The 21400-nt window shown below is 42.3% G+C and overlaps 1 protein-coding gene across 1 annotated transcript in view; it reads right to left on the bottom strand.

Moving 5' to 3' along the window:
* The window catches only part of dchs2 (dachsous cadherin-related 2), a gene marked incomplete at both ends in the record, with an annotated part of 32092 nt that overhangs the window by 6160 nt on the left and 4532 nt on the right, over window positions 1-21400 (bottom strand). The window contains 15 exons of the mRNA XM_083993056.1: window positions 1767-1918; window positions 2017-2228; window positions 3015-3128; window positions 3221-4081; window positions 4203-4412; window positions 7285-7419; window positions 10469-10708; window positions 11170-12013; window positions 12996-13168; window positions 13265-13364; window positions 14181-14368; window positions 14461-15489; window positions 17772-18008; window positions 19630-19861; window positions 19960-20151. Coding sequence (XP_083849182.1) covers window positions 1767-1918; window positions 2017-2228; window positions 3015-3128; window positions 3221-4081; window positions 4203-4412; window positions 7285-7419; window positions 10469-10708; window positions 11170-12013; window positions 12996-13168; window positions 13265-13364; window positions 14181-14368; window positions 14461-15489; window positions 17772-18008; window positions 19630-19861; window positions 19960-20151 — 4919 coding nt within the window. The remainder of the gene's footprint in view (window positions 1-1766; window positions 1919-2016; window positions 2229-3014; window positions 3129-3220; window positions 4082-4202; window positions 4413-7284; window positions 7420-10468; window positions 10709-11169; window positions 12014-12995; window positions 13169-13264; window positions 13365-14180; window positions 14369-14460; window positions 15490-17771; window positions 18009-19629; window positions 19862-19959; window positions 20152-21400) is intronic.

Genomic DNA, 21400 nt, shown 5'->3' with positions numbered 1-21400 from the left:
CATTTGAGTTTTTATGTTGTCAGCAAATCTGTCAGCAGTGTGTCTTATAAAGAAAAGCACAGCCATTATGAAACTGCTGGATTAAGACCAAGGGCCCGTTGTGTCAGATTTGCATAATGGAAGCTGTGATTTGCAAAATGACGACATTTCCATTTTCTTATTCAGACAAACACAGTCTGTGTGTGTTTGAATAAAACTTTTTTTTTTTTTTACCTCTTCTCATTAAATGATTGTGACAATGTGATTTATTCTTGATAAAGTGTATATCCTCTCAAAACGTACCTTTATAATAAGAATAAAAATAGGAATGTGTCTGAAAACAAAAACCAACACTCACTCATTAGGGCCTTGTAGATCTTAACTCATTGAGTGCCAACCACGTAATTTCTCGTTTTTCGTTCCCATGCGTTGAGTGCCGAAAACGTAATTTTACGTTTTTTGCTTTTTTTTTAAATTATGAAAATAGACACTTTAATACACATTATATGTAAATTTGGGGACTCTACGACGAGGAGAACTGAAATAGATGACGATCAAAGTCACATGACAGCTCATGATCTGGAAGTTTTTATCATAACTCGGCTTCTGCAAACGAGTTCTGCATGTGGATGCAGCAGCTGCTCTGCTCTCACCCGCGCTGCTGCTCCAGCTGCTCGAGCTGCTCGGAGCTGAACCAGGAAGCTCTCAGCCGACAGTCCGCCCGGTCTTCATCTGGAGCAACACCGTGTCCTCCCCAAAGTCCTCCCGCGGTAAAATCTGATGGTCTCTGGGCCAAAGCAGACCGGCATCACCGACCCGAACCACAGAAGGACCGCGACCACCGGCGGGACCGGTCTTCCCGAGCCGCGGTGGCCGACTGACCCTCACGCTCCGCGGGGAGAAGCTGAGACACGGCACGGTGCGTCTGTGTTATTGTTGTTTAGTGGCGCCCCCCCCGCCCCCGATGGTGGTTTTGTGAATAGAACAACAACTGTTGTATATATTTATCTTATACGAGCCCTTTGATCCAGAAATGCGAGTGTCAGAAGAGCGACAGACACAAACAGCGCACCTTTCATAAAAGACGCTCTATCTCCTTTTCTAGAAAAAAAGGAGGGATTTTGGTGAAACCCAGCCATGTTTAGCTTGACTTTTCTCAGGAACAGAGGCACGTAGAAACAAACGGTTTGTGGCCACTTGAAGCATTAAGGTAAACCTTTCAATTGAGCCACAGTATGTGTTGGTGGCAATAATATAGAATACACTGTGGCTCTACATAAAAAGTCAAAAATGGTCTAAATTGCCGGTACACTTGACTAAAACTTTGGAAAGGAGCGCGGCACTCAATGAGTTAAATACGGTATTTTTTTCTGAATGTTTATGATCCCACTACAGAATGTGGAATCTGTATTCAGGCAGTGTTCACAAATCACAATGCGATATTGACCCTACAGCCCTGAACTGTGACCACACACTGCAAAATGTGATCTCCCATTTAAAATAATTTAACAAATAATAAATGAATAACGCCCCTTGCTAAAAAAAAAAATGTAAAGGTTCTACAGCTCCTACTGTATGTGCCCAGGAAAGTTTGCCAATGAAATAAATTCAGATCTTTACAAAAGAAGTACAGTACTTTATATTAATTTGGTGACAATATGGAAAGAAAACCCTAGGACCACGTTTCAGCTTCAGATAAACCAACCAACTTATTAAACTGAGAGAACTAGTGATTCTCTAAATGCCGTGCTAACTGTGGGAGAATACTGTTTCATGTGTGCATTTACTTGTAAGATGGAGTGATCTCACGGTCCAGCAACACGTTGGTAGCAAGGATCCCTCGCACAGAGTCCAGGATGAATGCGTCATTATGATTACCGGACACAATGGAGTATTCAATCTGCCCGTTCAGCCCACTGTCAGCATCGGACGCAAACACCTTTGGAAAAAGTGGGATTTTTAATGAGGACACCAAATCATCACAATTAAATATGACATATCGTCTCGATGTTTCTAGTGTGGGGACGGGCAGTGTACCTGCATAATGTAGGTGTTGTGCACCTGCCCCTCCCAGACGGCTGTTCTGTAACTGCTGTGTTCAAACAGCGGTGCGTTGTCGTTGACGTCCAGCAGGGTGATGGAGACCCTGCAGTGGGCCGTCTGCAGCCCGTTGTCGGCCAGCACCACCAGCTGGATCTGAGGACTCACCTCGAAGTCCAGAGAGTTGTCTTTCTGCACCCGGATCTCACCTGCACAAGACGTTAACCCGAGGAAAGTACGGTCAGAACAACAGGCCTGAGTGTAACGTTTCTTTTAAAACACAATCTACCATACTCAACAATATATCACAAATTATAAGATTAATTTATGAGTAAATGGTCTACTTTTCTCTGTGGCCTTGTAATGTCAAGTTTTTTACTAGATCAGGGAGAAATGACGGGAAAGTAGTGGAAAAGAAAACATGACTTTTCAACCATTAAAAAATGTGTCGATGGAAGCAATCTCAGCTTCAAGTTTTTGCTGTAACCCTAGAATTCAGCCCAAATGTTAGTATAATATTCAGTGTTTCAGTGTCTGTGTCTGTGCCTACTACAATACCGTATGTAGACATGAGTCCCAAAAAGATTTGGGTTGAGAAGAGATAAAATCGGGCAGGCAACGATCATAATTCTTTAGGAAATACTTGTTGCATAAACAAGCAGATGAATGCGATAAGCTGTAAGGATGTTTTGCACAGAGAGAGCGGTGGAGCCTCAAAACAGTTTGATTGGAAGCTCGTATTGGTCGGACATGAACGCTGACGAGGAAATGAAATCAAAAGGATTTCTGGATTTTCTGGATCCTCTTGTGGAAAATAAAACGCATCAGTGAATAGGAATTTGTGCAATTAGCCTTAACTTAAATGATGAAAGAATGTTCCTGCAAATTAACACAATATGCTAATCATAAGAAAGAGAACTGAACTTTGGATGGAAAGCAAGAGAAATAAATACAAAAAAACAGTGTTTTTGTTTGCATAGTTTTATGTTTCTCACCTGTGTGACGGTTAATGGAGAAAATGTGATTCTCATTGCCACTAAATATGGTGTAGGTGATCCTCTGCCTGATGTTGGTTGGGTCACTGGCCTCCACTTTTGCAATCCAAGTGCCTTGGACAAAGAGAAAGTGAAAAGTTCAATGAGGTTTTTTTTCCAATGATATCAAATGGTGAACAATAGAGAAAAGAGGTGGTGCAACCTACCAGCTCTACTGTTCTCCTTGACGGTGGTGTTGTACACTTTGTTGGTGAAGTGGAGTCCTTCGTGTTCTCCCTTCAGGTGGATGAAAACCAGGCATGTGGAGGTCAGAGGAGGTCGTCCACGGTCTGAAACCGCGACCTGCAGCTTCCTCCCCGAGAACCCGGCCCGCACTCGTCTCCTCAGCGAGATCTCTCCCGACTCGGTGTTGATGTCGAACAGATTTTCCTCGTCGGACAACACGAAATGAATCGTCCCGTTCTCGCCCTGGTCGCCATCTGTTGCAATCACCGTGGTAACTATCTGATTCGGTAGAGTCCTCATGGACACCCAAGCATTCATGGGATTCTGGTCACAGACGGGCACGTTGTCGTTCACGTCCTCCACCGTTATGGTCACGGACGCCACGGAGCTGAGGGGCCCCTGGGTGCAGCCGTCGGTAGCCACGGCCCTGAGCGTGTACTGAGCCCTGTTCTCCCTGTCCAGAGCCCTGGTGGTGCGGATCACGCCTGTGAAAGTGTCGACAGAGAAAGCCCCCTGGCTGCTGTCCTCTGTCAGAGAGTAGGTCACGTCCCCGTTGGGCCCCTCGTCGGGATCGAAGGCGCCGACCTGCAGGACCTCGGCTCCGACGGGTAGGCCCTCGCTGACGGAGGCGTGGTAGCTCTTACGGGTGAAGGAGGGGATGTTGTCGTTCTGGTCCAGCAGCACCAGCTGGAGTTGGGTGGAGGAGCTGAGCGGGGTGGGGCCGTAGTCTCGGGCCTGGATGTCGAGCGTGTAATTCTGCCGGTCCTCGCGGTCGAGGACCTGCGTGGTGCTGACAACACCTGTGTGACTGTTGATGGTGAAGCGACCCCTGTAGTCGTCACCTGAAGACGACAAGAAAACAGTGGAAATTAAAGGATAGCAATTTAGATATAGATCAGTAACTTCATGGCTAAAATGTGACCCAAGCTGTTTGATATAAGGAGTCTTATCTATGTTCCTCACCCAGTATGGAGTAATGAATTGTTCCATTTTCTCCGTGGTCTGGATCGGAGGCCTGAGCCGTGTAGACGACGCCGGCCGGCAGGTTCTCTGGCAGGCTGATCTGGAAGGACGACTGCATGAACTCTGGAGGGTTGTCGTTGTCATCCAGCACAGAGCAGTGCACCGTGGCCGTGCCCGAGAGCGGCCGCGAGCTGCTGTCACGAGCTTGAACTGAGGGCAGGGAATTCAGAGATGTTCACACATATATACTCATAATATCAAAACATCAACACAGAGACACCATAAAGGTACGAAAATGACTGTGATTTTAGTGAAAGCTTTCGTCAGCTTCACGACATTTTCAAAATGTGTAAACTTGTTGTAACAACCTCATTGGTTGGTTGGAGATTAATATCATATCCATAGACTGTGGGTGTTTTACCAGCACTGAAGGCCACAGAGTCTTGTGGGAAGACTAATAAGAGAAACTAAAGCTAATCGATTTAGCTGATAGGAAAAACATTTTTAAATTACCTTTTAAAACCATTTTTCATATTCTTTCATATTCATTCATGACTTAGTCATATGGTTAAATTTTGAGAGATCTATGCTCTGTTTGTAAATCCATTTCTAAATCTCAAGTATTTATCGATTGATTCAGGAATTATTTGAATGCCTTTTAAAGTATCAAATCAAAGAAACTCTGTCCTGTGACATCCCTTGACAATTCCCTATATCTAACTCACAGAGACACAATCAATATTCAATAGTAAATCAATTAATAGGTATTAGGAGGTAGACACAGAGGTAGGCCAATGAAAAACAGTATCTGCTTTTCTACACACTCAATGGTTCTTGTTTGATTCCCGGCCTTTAAAACAAGCAATGGGGAACAGGGCTATGAAGCTAAAGCTATAACAGCTTTGCTTGCTAAATGCTAACAATGTTAACAATGACGGGTTTTTGATGTTGGTTAAATGTTGCCCATATTCACCATCTTGGTTTAGCATGTTAGCATCCTAACCCCAGTGAATCAGCAGTGAAAACAAAGCAGAGCTGAGGGTCATGGGAATGTCATTAGTTCTGCTGATATTTGGTCATAAACCAAATATATTGTAGCCTAAGTCTACACATAAAAACTTTGATCTGCTTTGTGTTAAGAGGAAAAATGGCGGAGCAGCTGATCAACAGACCAGCTTTGCTACGACCAGAGTCACGCTGCTACCCTCCCACACACTAATATAGTAATAGCCCCCTTCGATGCACAATAATGAAAACATAAGTTATACATGTAACAGTTAATTGAAATAGACAGTTTTGCTCAGTATGTCAAAATGCAGCCGTATCACTGGTTCCAACTCTGCTGACCAAAGACTGAAGCCACATTTGACTTTTTATTGCAGTAAAAAAAAAACAACAACCTGTCAACATAAAGTATTCTGCGACAGCTTTTAATACTTGCTGAAAAGAAGCTGGTATTTTATTTCTCTCCAAATTCATGTGCAGCCAGAGAAAATTGTCCCCCACATATTTCATATGTATTTCCCAATGAGCTCTGTGTGATTCTGGCACAACTTCAAGACGTTCAAGGCTTTCCTATTATTATATTTTGTTATTAAATTTAATTGTTCATCATTCTCTCGACTGTACAAATATTATGATAAAACATCTGAGAGCAGTTTATCACTAAACACTGCCGAACAGCTTGGATGTAATTACTGTGTATGCCCATGAGAGAGCGAAGGCAAACACTTCAAAAGGCTCAGGGTGAAGCAGCGCAGTCAGCAGAGGTTAGACACACTGTACCTCAGCCCATTAAAAAGTCTACTGTTTTCCCGGACATAAATCAATCTGCTGAATAATGTTGTGTCCACGCAGAAGAAGGCCGACCTTAAATTCCTAATGAGTTTGGCTGTGAAGAGCACTACGAGAGGAGGTTAGAGAATGAAAACCAGAGGGGAGCAGAGAATAATAACAAAAATATTTTTAAAAAAAGGATAAAAAATGGGTAACGATTGTTTCATTTTAACTACTTCTGATTTTCATTTCGTTACGAGATATTTTTATTGCATTTCACATGGAGGATTTGGCCTCCGTAGGTGGCCAGAGCAGAATCACAGCTGCTTGTATCAAAGGAAAGAAAGAAAAAAAACAACAACTGCTCCCCCCACCAGGAAATCCTGATCACAGCCATTTATAATACAACGATCAATACGAGGACTTTGAACTTATATTGCCTCAATAAAGACGCTAAACACGTCCAACTGGAACTGGCTTTGTGAGGTGTTGCTTTTTATTTTTTTTTGTCTCCACAGACATCAGCACTGGACTGTGACTGATTGGACTGTTTCTCACAACCTTTCCAAACCTTTCTCCTCGGACGTTGCAACATGTTGCTCTGATTAATCGCTGGGCGCTGAACACATGACGAGATCGATCCATCACTCACCTGCTGAGCTGAATCAAACGAGTCTGACCCGTCATCTTTTATTAGGACATAGCAGCAGTTTAAAAATCCCCTCCGTCATTGGATTGCTTGTTTCACCACAGGAGATGCAGTTAAATATCATACTCACGACTGTGTATGATATGAAATGGTGCAATACTTTAAACCTTGAACTTGAGAGTCCTACTGGATCCAGCAAAACTTTAAATTTGAAACGTTTTCAGAAGTTGTGTGTGGTTGTTTCTGATGCTGTGTGTGTGTGTGTGTGTGTGCTCTTGATCTCTTACAGAGATGTTGATCTCAAAAGGAAAACCTGATTGAACAAAGGGTAACACTTTATAATAAGTACACACTATTAAGCATTAGTTAAGCATTAAATACTGAATTCATCATTTATAACACATGAATATTACACATTAGTATGTAGTTTATAAACACAGTTAAAATGTTTTACTCATCATTGATAAGCACTAATTGTATTTTTAAACTACATACTAATGATTATTCATGTGTTATAAATGAAGAATTCAGTAGTTATTAATGCTTAACTAATGCTAAATAGTGTGTACTTATTATAAAGTGTTACCGAACAAAGTTTAAATCAAGTATATTTACAGTATAACTAAGTTACCAGGATTGTGTTAGTGCGTATCTTACCCCTGAGTGTGTAATGTTGCTGCTGCTCTCGGTCCAGGTAGGAGGTGGTGGTGATCAGACCGGTGTAAGGGCTGATGCTGAAGAGCTCGTAGCCGGGGCTCGGTAACAGACTGTACCACACCACAGCGTTCTCCTCTGAGGGGGGGACACACAAGGTCAATGTTAACGCCATTACAGAGCCCAACAAATGTTATTTTTAAAGAGCCGTTAGCTAGAAGATGAATTTTTGTTCTTTTTGTGCGGTTATAAGACAGCGACAAAAAAGATGATCAAATGGCAGATTGTAAAAAAGACTTATACTCTGCCCCTCTGTTTTAGCCATCAAATAAAAAATCTACTCATTAAAAAGCAAAGTCAACATATCAACTTCAAACACAAAAAATGGTTTGTTTCGACACACTTTATCTTTGTCAAATTGCAGCTCCATACCATTTCAATACTATTTCACAGAATAGTCCAGCTGAAGGTTATAATATGTTTGTTAGCCACTTAGGTACATATACATATCTGTAAAAGTGTATGATTAGAGACTCCTCTGAATTCATTACAGTCCAACCACACATGTCTGACTGTGATCCCTCAAGCTAAAACACGTAATTTAAATTACATTATGTCAAACAGACAAAGAAAACACTGGACGTAATAGGCGTCAAAAGTATGTACGGTTATGGGCAGAACAGATGTTTGCATTACATTATTACACTGTACAGGTGGAATAAAGTGGCTACTGAGTAAATAATCTGTATTTTTGCAGATATTATTGTATTCTCATATCAATAATACGAGAATAGAACACAGAAGTATAAAAGAAATGCATGCATATGATACATGATCACTGTTTTACATGTAAAACAAGATCATACTTTTAGAATAACGTTCATGCTTTTAATTAAAACCAACAAACTTGAGCTGCAGTTCAACACCTCATCAGGTCACGATTTATAAGCCTCATCTGATTGTCAAACTGGAAACAGATGCATGAGGTAGGAATCACTCACTGTCATTTGTCACCTTCAAAAACTGACAAAAGTCCTGCAGAGTCACACATGAACTTAAGTGGAGGAAGCTTAAATGACTTGAATACTTATCCTACCTTCTTGGCAACAAACGATCCCTATGAAAACTGGTAACTGTTTGTATGTATGTTCCCTTTTTTCTGGAGGTAAGTGAGAAATTGTAATTTGAGGAAATGGGATAACAATATTACTTCAAGTAGTTTATATAACGATTTAATTTCATTAGAAAAAGAGCTTTAATCAGTCTTAAAAGTGTGTGGAAGAGTAAATGGTTACAGATGGTGCACAAGCTCAACATTCAAATCTTGATTTCTGAAATATTTGGCAAGAATTTTAAAGCCTGTTATTATTTATTAACGGACGCATTCACAAGCGTGTTGTGCTGTGTGTGCTGCATCTTTTCGTCCTTTGTCACTGGGATGTCCTGATACAAATGTGTCCATGCTATGACTAACGATGTGGTGATCGCATCTGACCATGAAAGTTGTCTATGACTAACAAGACTGCATCTGTTTCTCGGAGAAGACAGCACACAGTCATTCTGAAAAAAACACAAATCCCTCTAAACGTATGAACATGTGCTCCACGGAGTGAAACCCGGGACATGCAGAGTACAACAAAGGTTAGCTGTCACACTTGTTAATACTGCACATCTCCTCTGACCGACTCCAACCCATGGAAACTGGATATAGAGACCAACACGGGCGCAAAACAATGGTCATCTTTAGGGAGCGCAGAGAAAGAGGAGGAGGAGGAAGAGGGGGAGGGGGGGAAGGAGCTGCACAAATGATAATCAAATAAGGGTGGTGGGAGAGCGGGCTGAGCTGCCAGACGCGGCGATTCGAGGAGACAGATGAAAACACGGCGCCTATTGGCACAGATGGCTTGGATTATGGAAATCATCACGAGACGGGACCTTTCTATTCTCCCAGAGGAGCTGTGTGCTTGCTGTTCTTGGACAATTCTCACCCCCAAGAATGTTAGTTCAACATGGAAACCCCTCCTGTCCTGCCACATGCCCTCCACCTCCGCTGTTTAAAAAGGACTCGTACTGTCAACACGACGAGAAGAGATGGGGATCGGGCCGGGCCCCCGCGCACAACGTGTTAAAATAAACAGGACCGACGTGCAGATTTGTGAATGTGATTAGTTGGGGGGGGGGCTCAGATGAATGAGATTTGCGAGGATGTACAGTGAAAGTAGCTCATGACAAAAAAAACAAACAAAAAAAAAAGATACAAATGGAGCAACACATGGGGAGAAGAGGGGCAGGGACCGGTCTGAATGAAGCTGCTAATGGAGTGAAACAAAACAAATGATAACCTTGGTTTAACCAAAACATAACATAAGTGCTCAACTCTGAAAAAGCTTGTCAGGGAGTTTCCTCTTTTCACCATTTGGTCAAACAAGTGTTTTTAAATACAGCTCTTATGAGTCACATTAAAAAAAAACAGTTTGGTTAAATGTACGATGTGACTCTGGTCTGAGGTTGTGAGGCTTTACAGACGCATGCTGGTGCTGCCACCTAGCTACGGTGGCCCTGACAGATCAACACAAAACACATGCAAATACTCACAACACAACCAAATACTCACACAGGCTGCAAATAGCACAGATGTAGATGCATCATAATACATGTGTTGCATTTCATCCATGCACAACTTATTGCTTTTAAGCAAAAAATTGATTGAACAGCAAAGGTGTGTCACTTTTTCAGTGTCCCCCTGGAAACACTTGCATTGTCATCAGTGCTACCTGCAGCCTTTTGTGTATTTGCTTGAATTGTGAGTATTTTCTGCACAAAATTGATGATGTTTTCTGAATTGATCGTGGCTTGTCTATTTGCGTGTCTTTTATGTTTCGTATGTGAAGTGTGTTGAGCCACCCGAATAGAATAAAATAGAATAGAATGCCTTTATTGTCACTATATACATGTATGTACAATGAGATTAAGAGCAGCTCCTTCAGTGCAAATATATGCATAGAATAAACAAAATAATAAAAAAATACCAAAGATAGATTCCAATAATAAATAATAAATCTATGTATCATAAGATAAAATAAGTTATATATACCAAACACCGTACAAGCACAAGTAAATTGCAACTTCATGCTGAAAGACCAATGACATGAAAAGCTATAATAATGTTGTCTCCCCTTAATCTTACCTGAGTCCTTGTCAGTGGCAGAGACCCTGACCACCGGTTCACCGGGGTCTCTGTTCTCGGCCACACTGGCGTTGTAGACGCTCTGAGTGAAGACGGGCGGCTGGTCGTTCACATCTCCCACCTCCACCGTGAGAGTCTGGGTGGAGGACAGCGAGGGCAGGCCGTGGTCCACCGCACGGACCGTCAGCCGGTGGAAACGCTGCCTCTCGTAGTCCAGAGGGGCCGAGAGAAACAGAAGCCCTGACGGAGATGAGGGAGGACGGGTGATGAGCGAGAAGGGCAGTGGTACTTAAAATTAAAGTTAAAAAGTGACTTCCTTTGATAAGTATTTCATAAAAGTTAAAGGACATCACATAAAGTCTTCAAGGCGCAGTTAAAAACGTACTTATTTCGACAGACATTTGAATTTGCATGTTATTTAATTATTATGTTCACTGTCACACATATGGTGCCTTATTTTGCCTTTTTCTGTTTCTGCTTGTATCCTGTTGTGAAGCACTTTGTGACTTTGTGCTGAGAAAAGTGCTGTATAAAAAATAATAATTATTATTAAAAATAATTCTTATTACTAATGACTCCTTTTTGTTTTGTTATTCTACATACAAAATATCCAAAGAGGGGGGTAGTACCAGCCCAGCCTGTCCATGAGACTGATCAGATCTGAATTAAAAACAGTCCAACAACAGTTATAAAACTTTTACCTGTTTTCTCTTCTAATGTGAAAAACCCATTCTTGTTTCCAGCGATGATGACGAAGGAGACGAGTCCATTTTCTCCTTTATCTCCGTCTATGGACAGAAAATGATGCAGCAGACTCCCCGCCTCAGCGTCCTCCATCACCTGGACCGTGTCTGCGGACACAAACACCGGCCGGTTGTCGTTGACGTCCAGCAGGAACACCTGAGCCGTCACCGACGTCTGTCTTCGCTCCTCCCTCCTCTCCGCCTGGTCCGTGGCCGTCACGGTGAAGGCGAAGCTGGGGGTGGTCTCGCGGTCCAAAGGCGCCGCTACGGTCAAACTCCCGGTGTGAGGGTTGATCTGAAAGGGGAGGCTTGGGGATGAAGCAGAGAGTTCGGGGTCAAAGGTCAGAGCGTAGCGGAGGGCGCTGTTGGGGAGGGTCCCGTCGGCGTCTCTGGCGTGAAAGGCGAACGCCAGCGATCCGACCGCGGCGTCCTCCCTCAGACCGAACGTCACCAGTTTATCCGGGAACCAGGGCGTGTGGTCGTTCACGTCCTCCACCATCACGTTGACCAGCACGGTCACGTTGGCCGCCGCGGCGAGGGCGGCGTCCTCGGCCCGGACCATGAGGAAGTACTGCACGGCCGACTCGTAGTCCAGCGGCTGGTTGATGTAGATGTCGCCCGAGGAGCCGTCGATGCCGAAGTGAACGCTGCCGTCGCCCTCGGAGATGGAGTAGAGGAACTTCCCTTTATCTGCAACAGCTGCAGAGCCGATGACGGTCGCCGGCTCCGTGTCCTCTCTCACCGTGAAGCGCCTCACGATGTGGTGGTCGGAGCGGCCGTACGGAGCCTCTAAGCCATGAGCCTGCAGATCACATGCATATTCAAATACTAACTGTTTATTTGCTCACACAAAATTAAAACATGTAAGAAAGCAAGGAAGGAGTAAAAAGCAAATAAAATATACATACAATGTGAAACATAAAATTAAAAAAAATGGAAAGAAAAATACAACATAACTAAACATTTCATCCACTGGTCACAGATGTATACTCATGAAAAAACAATAAATGTCTCCCCCTGGTGCCAGATGTGCACCAGGGGTGTTTTTCTGCACTTAACATTTTATATACAGTGCATTAGCTATAAGATAGAGTTATATTATATTATAATATATTGTATTTTTTTTTATCATATCCACAGTGGAGCATTATGGAGATTATATAAAGATCATTTTTTAATCTCCTAATTAGAGATGTCATTTTTTTTGCATGTTTTAAACTTTTTCTCCCTTAAGAGTAAAGCTGAAATCTCGAGAGCCAAATATCTGCAGATCATATTTATAAACCAGAGCGCTGGACTTGTTACCAGTGTGTATGAATGAACAATACAAAACACAAGCAGTTAGTAATACCATGTTTTAACTTGGTCAGTGAGGAGCTCTGGGGAACAAATGCACTTAATACAGAGTTGATTTAGTTGCAGCCTGTTAGACCTTGATAAGCCTGAACATTCAGAAGATGCAGATGTTGATCACTGGCACTTGTGAAAGACAGATTTTAAATTTAAGCTCCAACAACTAATCATTGTTTGTTGTGGAAGACAATGAGAAGGCTATATTGTATCCTTCACTACACAAAACTCACCCATCTCTTCTGTAAATTATTTTTGTTGGCAATTTATATATTGTTTTCTTCCCCATGCTGCACTGCAGTAACTAAGAGGATGAATCCAATAATCACAACATCAATAAACGGGTGAAGACTCACATTTGAAGCTGAGTTGGTAGTATAAAGTATAAAAGAAAAGCAGATATCACAGCATGAAGGTGGAGGAGAGACTGTTACCTGTACATAAACGACGGCCGTGTCCTCCTGAGGCGAGGCTCCACTGTCCCTGGCGGTTACTTTAAGAGTGTAGTACAGCTCGGCCTCCTGGCTGAACAGCTCTGTGGTTCGGATGTCTCCGCTCTCACTGTCGATCTCAAAGTGTCCCAGATCATCATCTTCATCAAAATCAGCTGGGAAGGGGAATATACAGAACCTTAATGTGATGTTAAATGCCACATGGTAGCACACATACATACAAACTGTACAGGTGACAGTCAGTGACTCACCTGTGACCAATGAGAAGGAAACTGTTCCATTTTCTCCTGCGTCCAGATCTTTGGCAAACATGTTTGTCACCAGAGATCCTGTGGGTAGACCAGCCCAGATCTGCAGGGGACAAATAAAACACATATCAAGCCTGCAGCACATTTTAAAGATTCATATTTATAGTAGGGCTGGGACTCGATTAAAAAAATTAATCAAATTAATTAGAGGCTTTGTAATTAATTAATCGCAATTAATCGCATTTTAATCGCATATAAATATTTGACCTGAGAACAGTGAGAAGCATTTTTTTTCACATGGATTTTAGTATACCACTGAATGACTGAATACATAAGCTTAAGCATTCAAGGTGGTACTTAACCAAGACCAACAGACTAGGGATGCAAATTATCGATTAATTCATTAATCTGACACATGAACCATTACTATAAATTTTATAGTAATGGTTCATGTGTCAGATGATTTTATCCCATTCAATTTCAATGAATGTGTCTCTGAATATGTTTTTCATTGTTATTGTTGCCTTTTTTGTTGTTCACTTTTTTTTATTATGTGTAATGTGTATTGTTTTGAACAGTTTTTATGTTATTGGGACTACGGACGGAAACTAGCATCCTGCTATAATCTGGCATATTTACATGTTCTTATGTCCATTAATGTGACTGTCCCATTCAAATAAAAAAAAAAAAAAAAAATGTCATGTCACAATTTTGTGTATTATTTTAAATGTTTTGTTTATGCATTGTGTTAGTTTTGCCAGGCATTTGTTCATGGCCTCACTGTGGCCATTTAGAAACATTACTGTTAATGCTCCTACACATGTACCATATAATGGAGCACTGAGTCATTTAAAATTTTGCTATAGAAATGTAGAATTGGTCATCACATGTCTTCACTCCCACGTGGATTCTTTCTTACCTGCACGTTGAGCTGTTTGCTGACAGGCAGGTGTGTGAACTGCGGAGCGTTGTCATTGATGTCGGTGACCAGGATGTGGACGGTGGCGGTGGCGTTGAGTCGAGGGTGACCCTGATCTGTGACCATGACCTTCAGGCTGTGCTGGCTGTGCTGCTCCCGGTCCAACGCCACCCAGTTGATGATTTCACCTGGACGGGCGCAGAGAGGACAGAGTGAGGTGAGGATGTGAAGCTGCAGCAACCGAAGCTCAAGATGAAATGACGTGAATGTTTTTTTTTACCTGTTTTAGCGTTGATGCGGAAGAATTTCCCATCTGTGAGCAGGATGTAGGACAGCTGGGCGTTTTTCCCAGAATCCTTATCCACAGCTCTGACCGTTCCCACCAGGCCTTGAGGGGACGACCCCTCCGACACGGTGAAGTAGTAGACGTCGCTGCTGAACACCGGAGCGTTGTCATTGATGTCCAGCACCAGCACGATCACCGCGGCTGAACATGTGGCGTTGGCCAGCGAGGCCTCTCCGGCTGCGGCCAGCACTCGGAAACGATACGTGGATTCGGTCTCGTAGTCCAGGTTTTGGGAGAGATACAACCACCCGGTCCTCGGGTGAACCCGGAACGGAGCAGGAGGGAACCCGGCCTCCGCCTCCAGGGAGTAGCCGAGGCCCGAGTTGGACATGTGAGCTCCGCGCGTCCGGTGCGCCCTCACCTGGATGACCCGGGAGTCTTTGCGGTACCCTTCGCCTATCTCCACCTGGTAGACCAAAGTCTCGAAGGCCAGGTTGTCCTCGGTGCTGCTGCGGTCCACGTTGACCGCGAGGGTCAGCGTGGAGCTCAGGGACGGTTCTCCTTCGTCTTTCGCCACGATCTTCAGGCTGTACCTCTGCTGATGATCCGCCTGCAAGCTCCGGTTCAAAGTCACCGTCCCGAGGTTGGGGTCGACCACGAAAGTCCCGTTCCTGCTGCTCTTCAGGAAGTAGCGCACCCTCCCGTTGGCGCCGCTGTCATAGTCGTGGGCATGAGCGATGAACAACACTGTTCCCGGGAGCGTGTTTTGGGACACGGTGACGGTGTCGCCGAGTTTGGGGAAGACGGGAGCGTTGTCGTTGACGTCGACGATAGTGATGTTGACTTGAGTGGTGCTGTAAACGGGGGACGAGTCGGTGTAGGACTGCAGGACCAGCAGGGCGTACGGCTGAGACTCGTGGTCCAGAGGTTTGAGGTTGCTGATCAGGCCGGACTTCGGATGGACCGAGAACAAACCCTGAGGATCTCCAGAAGAGATTCGGTAGGATACGGATTCCCCGAAATCTGTGAAGACAAAGAGTCTTTTTTGATAACTTGAAGAACTGGAGAGAAACATTAAAGGGCTGGTTCGCCTCATTGGATCTTTCTCCTTAAATTTAGTTATAGTATGTTAATATTTATAGTGTTATACAATGCTTTTGCACAATAAATGAACACATTTCCCAACTGATGCTAACAGGAAGTTGTGTAATACATGCACCACTGGACGGTCAATATAACTTCACAAAAAGACAATGAAAGATTTCCATATGATGCATCCTGACCTTTGTGAATTAAGTAGTAAATAGTTTTAATTTAGTGCACTGATAATTAAGATTCAGAGAAGGGAAGATAAATAAAAATGAAGACTTCTTTCATAGTTGAATGTAAATGCAGTGACAAGAGGGATTTTATGGGAGTTGTATCAGAAAAGAAAGAAGAATATCATGTTGATTTACAGTGATCTATTCAGTTATTTTTGAGTGTTACAGATGTGAATGGTCTCAAATTATGTAACAGTGCTAAATATACATTTAAATATTTGCTTATTTGCTTTCTGGTTTTCAAAAGTGAGAGGGCTAATTTTGAGAATGAGAAAAACCGTGTTTGTTTGTATTGTGTGTATTTACTGCATTGTGTGTGATGCCTGAATAAGAAATGCTGCTACTATTTCCACAACAGTCTGTTATATAGTACATATTGTTGTGGGTAAGAGTGTGTGCAGGAAAGCTTAAATCTCTACCATTTTGTAGGGACGTATGTGCCGATAAAGAAAACAAATGTGATGACAAGAAGTAGCGGAGAAGGTCATTATAGTAGTCACAGTTAGAAAATATGGCAAAGAGCAAAGAGCAGAGAACATATCGTATATATCACAACATATATCACAACATTAACAGGAATATACAGCTCACACACTCTATAAAACAAATGAAGTCCTGTTAATCCTGTTAATCCCTTCCAAGTGTTTGTGGCACCTTAACAGTGACAACAAACCACTGAAACAAGCAGAGAGCTTAGCGGCGCCCGCCCCCCTGTCAAACAGGCCCAGTTCTGTTGTGTCCGCGTTAAACTGAGGAGCTAATCTGCTAATTGACTAGACAACCTTAAATGACTGTCTAGTGTAGTGGAGTGGAGTGGTTTAGCTGCTGTGGGGTTAGTGGCACATAACAAGTGGACTAGGAGAGGATAATCCTGGGAAAACCCTTCAAGGAAAGAGGAGACTGAATATCTGGTGGGGTTATAAATATAAATATATAAATATAATATATAAGAAAAAAAGTTGCTACTGTATATGTATTTTAATTAGAATCCTGTTTTATATTTCAATATCTTAAATGTTGCTCACTTTCACCTACAATGACATCATACCATAAACTCACACATACTTAGATAACAACACAACATCATTAATCTTTATAACTCCACCAGTCTGTGTTTATGATTATAGGATTATCTTTGACCTGTAACGGCACCGATACGACATGTTGAACAATTGTCCTGCAGCCTTTGTCATCTGTCATCTATTTACAAGGCTTATAGGAGGCGGATTAAAGATTAAACTGCAACTTCCTCTTTGCCTCTTCATGTCTGGAAGGAGATTTGAGCCATGACAATGATCGCGTTCAATTGTCTTTGTCACCGTCATCTGTCGGGACAAATCCTGCTCTAATACGGCTTCTCTACAGTGTCCAGTGTTGGAGAAACTTGCTCTTTAAATGAATTAGTTCACTGAACTTCTGTGGTCTTCCATTCAATTGAAGTGGGTCCATGAGAAAAGTAAGTGTTAGTGTAAGTAAATATAATTATGGTACACCTACTCTAATTGGATAACAATGACATTTACCTGTAATTCAAATCCCACTCACTTGTCCCTGACTCATAATAAAACAGCAGCTTTTTCCCCGCATAAAACAACAAGCTAATATCTCATAATCCTGGTGTTTTAACTGGGTTTGGTATAAACTGATATAAGGGGCAGAGAGCCAAAAACATTTTGACAGTGAAAACAAAATTTGGCCCTAAAAACAAAACCTTTCTTAAAAAAAAAAAAAAAAAAAAATACAAGCTGTGAAAGAAAGATGTTTTTTATAATATAAGTTGTCTGTTGTTACAATACAGGCAAGGCAAGGCAAGGCAATTTTATTTGTATAGCCCGTTTTTACAAACGGTTTGTCTCAAAGGGCTTTACATGGCATCATAACAACATCCTCTGCCCTTAGACCCTCACATCGACTGAGGAAAAACTCTATGGAAAACCCTTTTAACAAGCAAATAACCAGGATAATGTCTGGAAACACACTCACCCATTGGGTTCATGGCCTCCACCGTCCCCACCGAGGTCCCTGGTGGCGCGTCCTCAGGCACAGTGAAGGTGTAGCGTGACCTCTGGAACACAGCTGGAGCCTGAGCGCTGCGCAACACGTTGATGGTGACCTCTGCGGGTTTGACCGAGGTCAGGCCGCCGCCGTCCTGCGCTGTGATGGAGAGCTTCACGCTGGCTGCGCCCAGGTGCGTCAGCGTGGAGGACAGGAAGAGCATGCCTGCAGCAACAGGTCCGATGTTAGACATTAGGCATTTAGTTTGCTTTTGGTTTCATTTCATTTGTTATTTTTTCTGATTTAACCAAATAAAAGTCTAATTTAACAAGAGCAAGACAAGTTGATCACTACTTCTAGGTTCTTTAATGTGAGAATTTGCTGATTTCCTCCGAAAATAAGTTTTTTAACGATGAAATTAGTTGAAAAAAAGTTTTTAAAAAGTGCCATTTTTGGTCTCGTCAACTATTTTCCACACTAAATGATGCTGAATTTCCTTTGTTCAGATCCAGATTTGTAACAGAGAACATTAATTTGAGCAACGTTTACATCAGTCAACTACTGCATCACAGACTCAAGGCTAAAGATTGGGATTAATTGTTGTCACCTCATGTTATTTTCAATCTCACAACAAAACAACACTGTGGTGTCTCCTGCTGGAAGCTCCGACTCAAACCTCCTCCTGATGACGGTGTATTGAACCATCTGCAGGTAGAGAAACTTCAAACTCTCTAAAAGGAGCTTAAAATAGTTCCCTTACTGCATTTAGTCACAGTTTTATTTAGTGTGACATTGTGGCCGAGGTTTAAATCTTATCTTACTCTCTGCCACATGGGGATCTAAAGCTTTGGGCTTTCTGCCCCCTCCTGCTGAGCAGTGACACTGCCAATCATTTCACAGGGACTTACACCAAGTAAGCACTTGTTCTTTATCCCTGAATTCTGGGCATCACAGTCACACAAAGACTTAAAGTCACTGAAGCTCAAGAGACGTCATCCAAACACAGAGCAAAAAAACAACAGGCTCAACTGATGTGTTACTTTATGTTTGTAGTTGATCTCATTGTGACACACTGGCTGGTGATGTAATAACTCAAGTACAAAGAGTGTGTATGGTGGCCCTGAGGGTCAAATCACAGCAATATTTCACAAAACTTTCATTCATTCATGGGTGTTAATGGGTATCACTGACCAAACCTGGATTTTGTAGGAAGATTTTCCCATTTTGTCTGTCTTTTTTTTTCTTGTGTTTTCTAAAGTTGTTAACATAATCTGAACTGTTTTCTGTTTTGTTGACATATTTCATCTTGTGTTGTCATGTTTTGGCCTCTCAGGACCACAAGGACTTACAGGACTTAAGGACACAGAGATAAATCAAGGTCAAGCAAGAAATTTTTGTGGAGTTGTAGTAAAAAGCAACTGGACTTCTTTTCTTGCTTGAAGACGTTTCACCCCTCGTCCAAGAGGCTTCTTCAGTTCTGAGACTAATGCCAGAAACCCAGGTATTTAAACCCAGAGTGGGTGGTCCTGTGATTGGTTTCTAGTGAAACCAAGGGTTTAAATCCCTGGGTTTCTGGCATTAGTCTCAGAACTGAAGAAGCCTCTTGGACGAGGGGTGAAACGTCTTCAAGCAAGAAAAGAAGTCCAGTTGCTTTTTACTACAACTCCACAAGAATAAGATGACCTGGATGACTGAGAACCTTCACGGACAAGGTCAAGAAAATAACTTGTTCCACAAATAACATTAAAATCTATTACTGTAATCTAAAGGATCTACAACTGTAGACATCAAAAGTATTGTCTAAATATCTACATGTTTTCTTTTGGTTCTGTGTGTCTGCACCGACCTGTTTGTTTGTCCAGTGCAAACAAACTGGACATGTCACCGGGGAGGATGTCGTAGGTGACCTGTCCAAACCTGCCAGAATCTCGGTCCGTGGCGATGACGTTGAGGATTTCAGTGCCGGGCTGGGCGTGGCTGCTGATGCTCATGGCGTACTCGTCAGGGTTGAACACCGGAGCGTTATCATTCAGATCCTCTATCTCAATGTGCACGTAGGTTTGAGCACTCAGGCCTCCCTGGGAAGATGAGAGAAGAATGAATGACGTTCTGTGATCATTGAAACAAACAAAAGCATGAAACACACAAAACAGTATTCATGGATGAATCCACTCACCGGATCTTCAGCTTTGACCAGAATGTCGTGGACAGTTTGTCCGGCATCTCGATCGATATCCTGGTAGACGCACAGCTCTCCGGTCTGTGGGTGGATCTGGAAGAGCGGGTGTTTGTCCTGTTTGTCAAAACCGTCCGACAGAGAGTACAGCACCGTGCCAAAGTCTGGGCTGTCTGCATCTGTGGCCACAACCTGAAGATGAAAAAAAACAAAACACACTGTTATAGATACAAAGAAACCAAAGAGAATAAAAACATTGTTTAAGTGACATAAGACGTTTATTGTCATGTTTTTCTCTTTTTTTCTCTCTCTCTCTCTCTCTCTCTCTCTCTCTCTCTCTCTCTCTCTCTCTCTTCTTCTTCTTCTTTTTCTCATCATCTCATTCATTATTATTGTTTTGTAGTATTCATTTATGTATGTATTTTTCCTTATTTCCTAATATTTACCGTTTAATCACTTACTTTTCTATTTATTTTTCGTTATTGTTTAATTATTTCCTATGTCTATTGTTTTTAAATTGTAACAAATTTGGTTTTTGAATATGTGGGTGAGGTTTTTATATAAGCCCTTTTGGGTTTTATACCTTCCCATTGCACATCCCAGTTATGATGATTGTCCATGTTGTTTTAAATGATATTGTTCGTGCTAAAAAAAAAAAAAAAAGTGTAACTGCATTAAAGCAGAAGTGAGTGATCCGGTCGTTTTCGCTAATGCTGCGTTCCAGGCAGGCTTTTGAAATAGTAAATTACAGCTTCAAGTCACAACTTACGACTTTGTAGCGTTTCAGGCAACCCACTCGTGTTTTTCCGACCTGTTTTACCGGTGAAAGTCACTATAACGGCCACTCGTAACTTCCGACCGGTGAACTCGTACCAGATCGAACTGGTACCACTTCACGGTCGGAAAAATACGAGTTTCCTTGAACGCACCATAACAGTCCTCGTCGCTACGTCACCACATTCACGGCGTTCCTTGGCTGCACACACAGCCCTGCATGCCGTTCTCTCTCCTCATTGGATAAAAACTGTAGGATACGATAAATGTTTTCTCCTCGGCTCAGAGCAGAGCAGAGGGACTGAGAGACCCGTGTTTCAGACCAAACACTCTATGTAAGTGATTGCTGTCGGAAGATATAACTATTTAAGACTTATATTAACACAAATATATCACTCACTTCTGCTTTAAATGATCACTATATGAGTCTTTTTTTAAATCAAACTATAATTGACAACGCATAGTTGTATGTTTCCTCCTCTAACACTATCTTCAGGTTACATCTCTGTTTATCCAGAGTCATGAAAAATAATCGTCTTGAGTTATGGCTAAAAGGTTTGTGTTTTGAGCGATAACTAATAAAAAAAAGATACTAAACATGAAACTGTAACAATAGATCTTGTATTAACCGTATTGTGACCCTGCAGCAACAACGTCATCTGTCAAT

The sequence above is a fragment of the Trachurus trachurus genome (genome assembly GCF_905171665.1).
Source record: "Trachurus trachurus genome assembly, chromosome: 1".
Taxonomy (NCBI): Eukaryota; Metazoa; Chordata; class Actinopteri; order Carangiformes; family Carangidae; genus Trachurus; species Trachurus trachurus.
The sequence above is the reverse complement of the archived record's forward strand: the minus strand, read 5'-3'. Positions and strand labels throughout refer to the sequence as shown.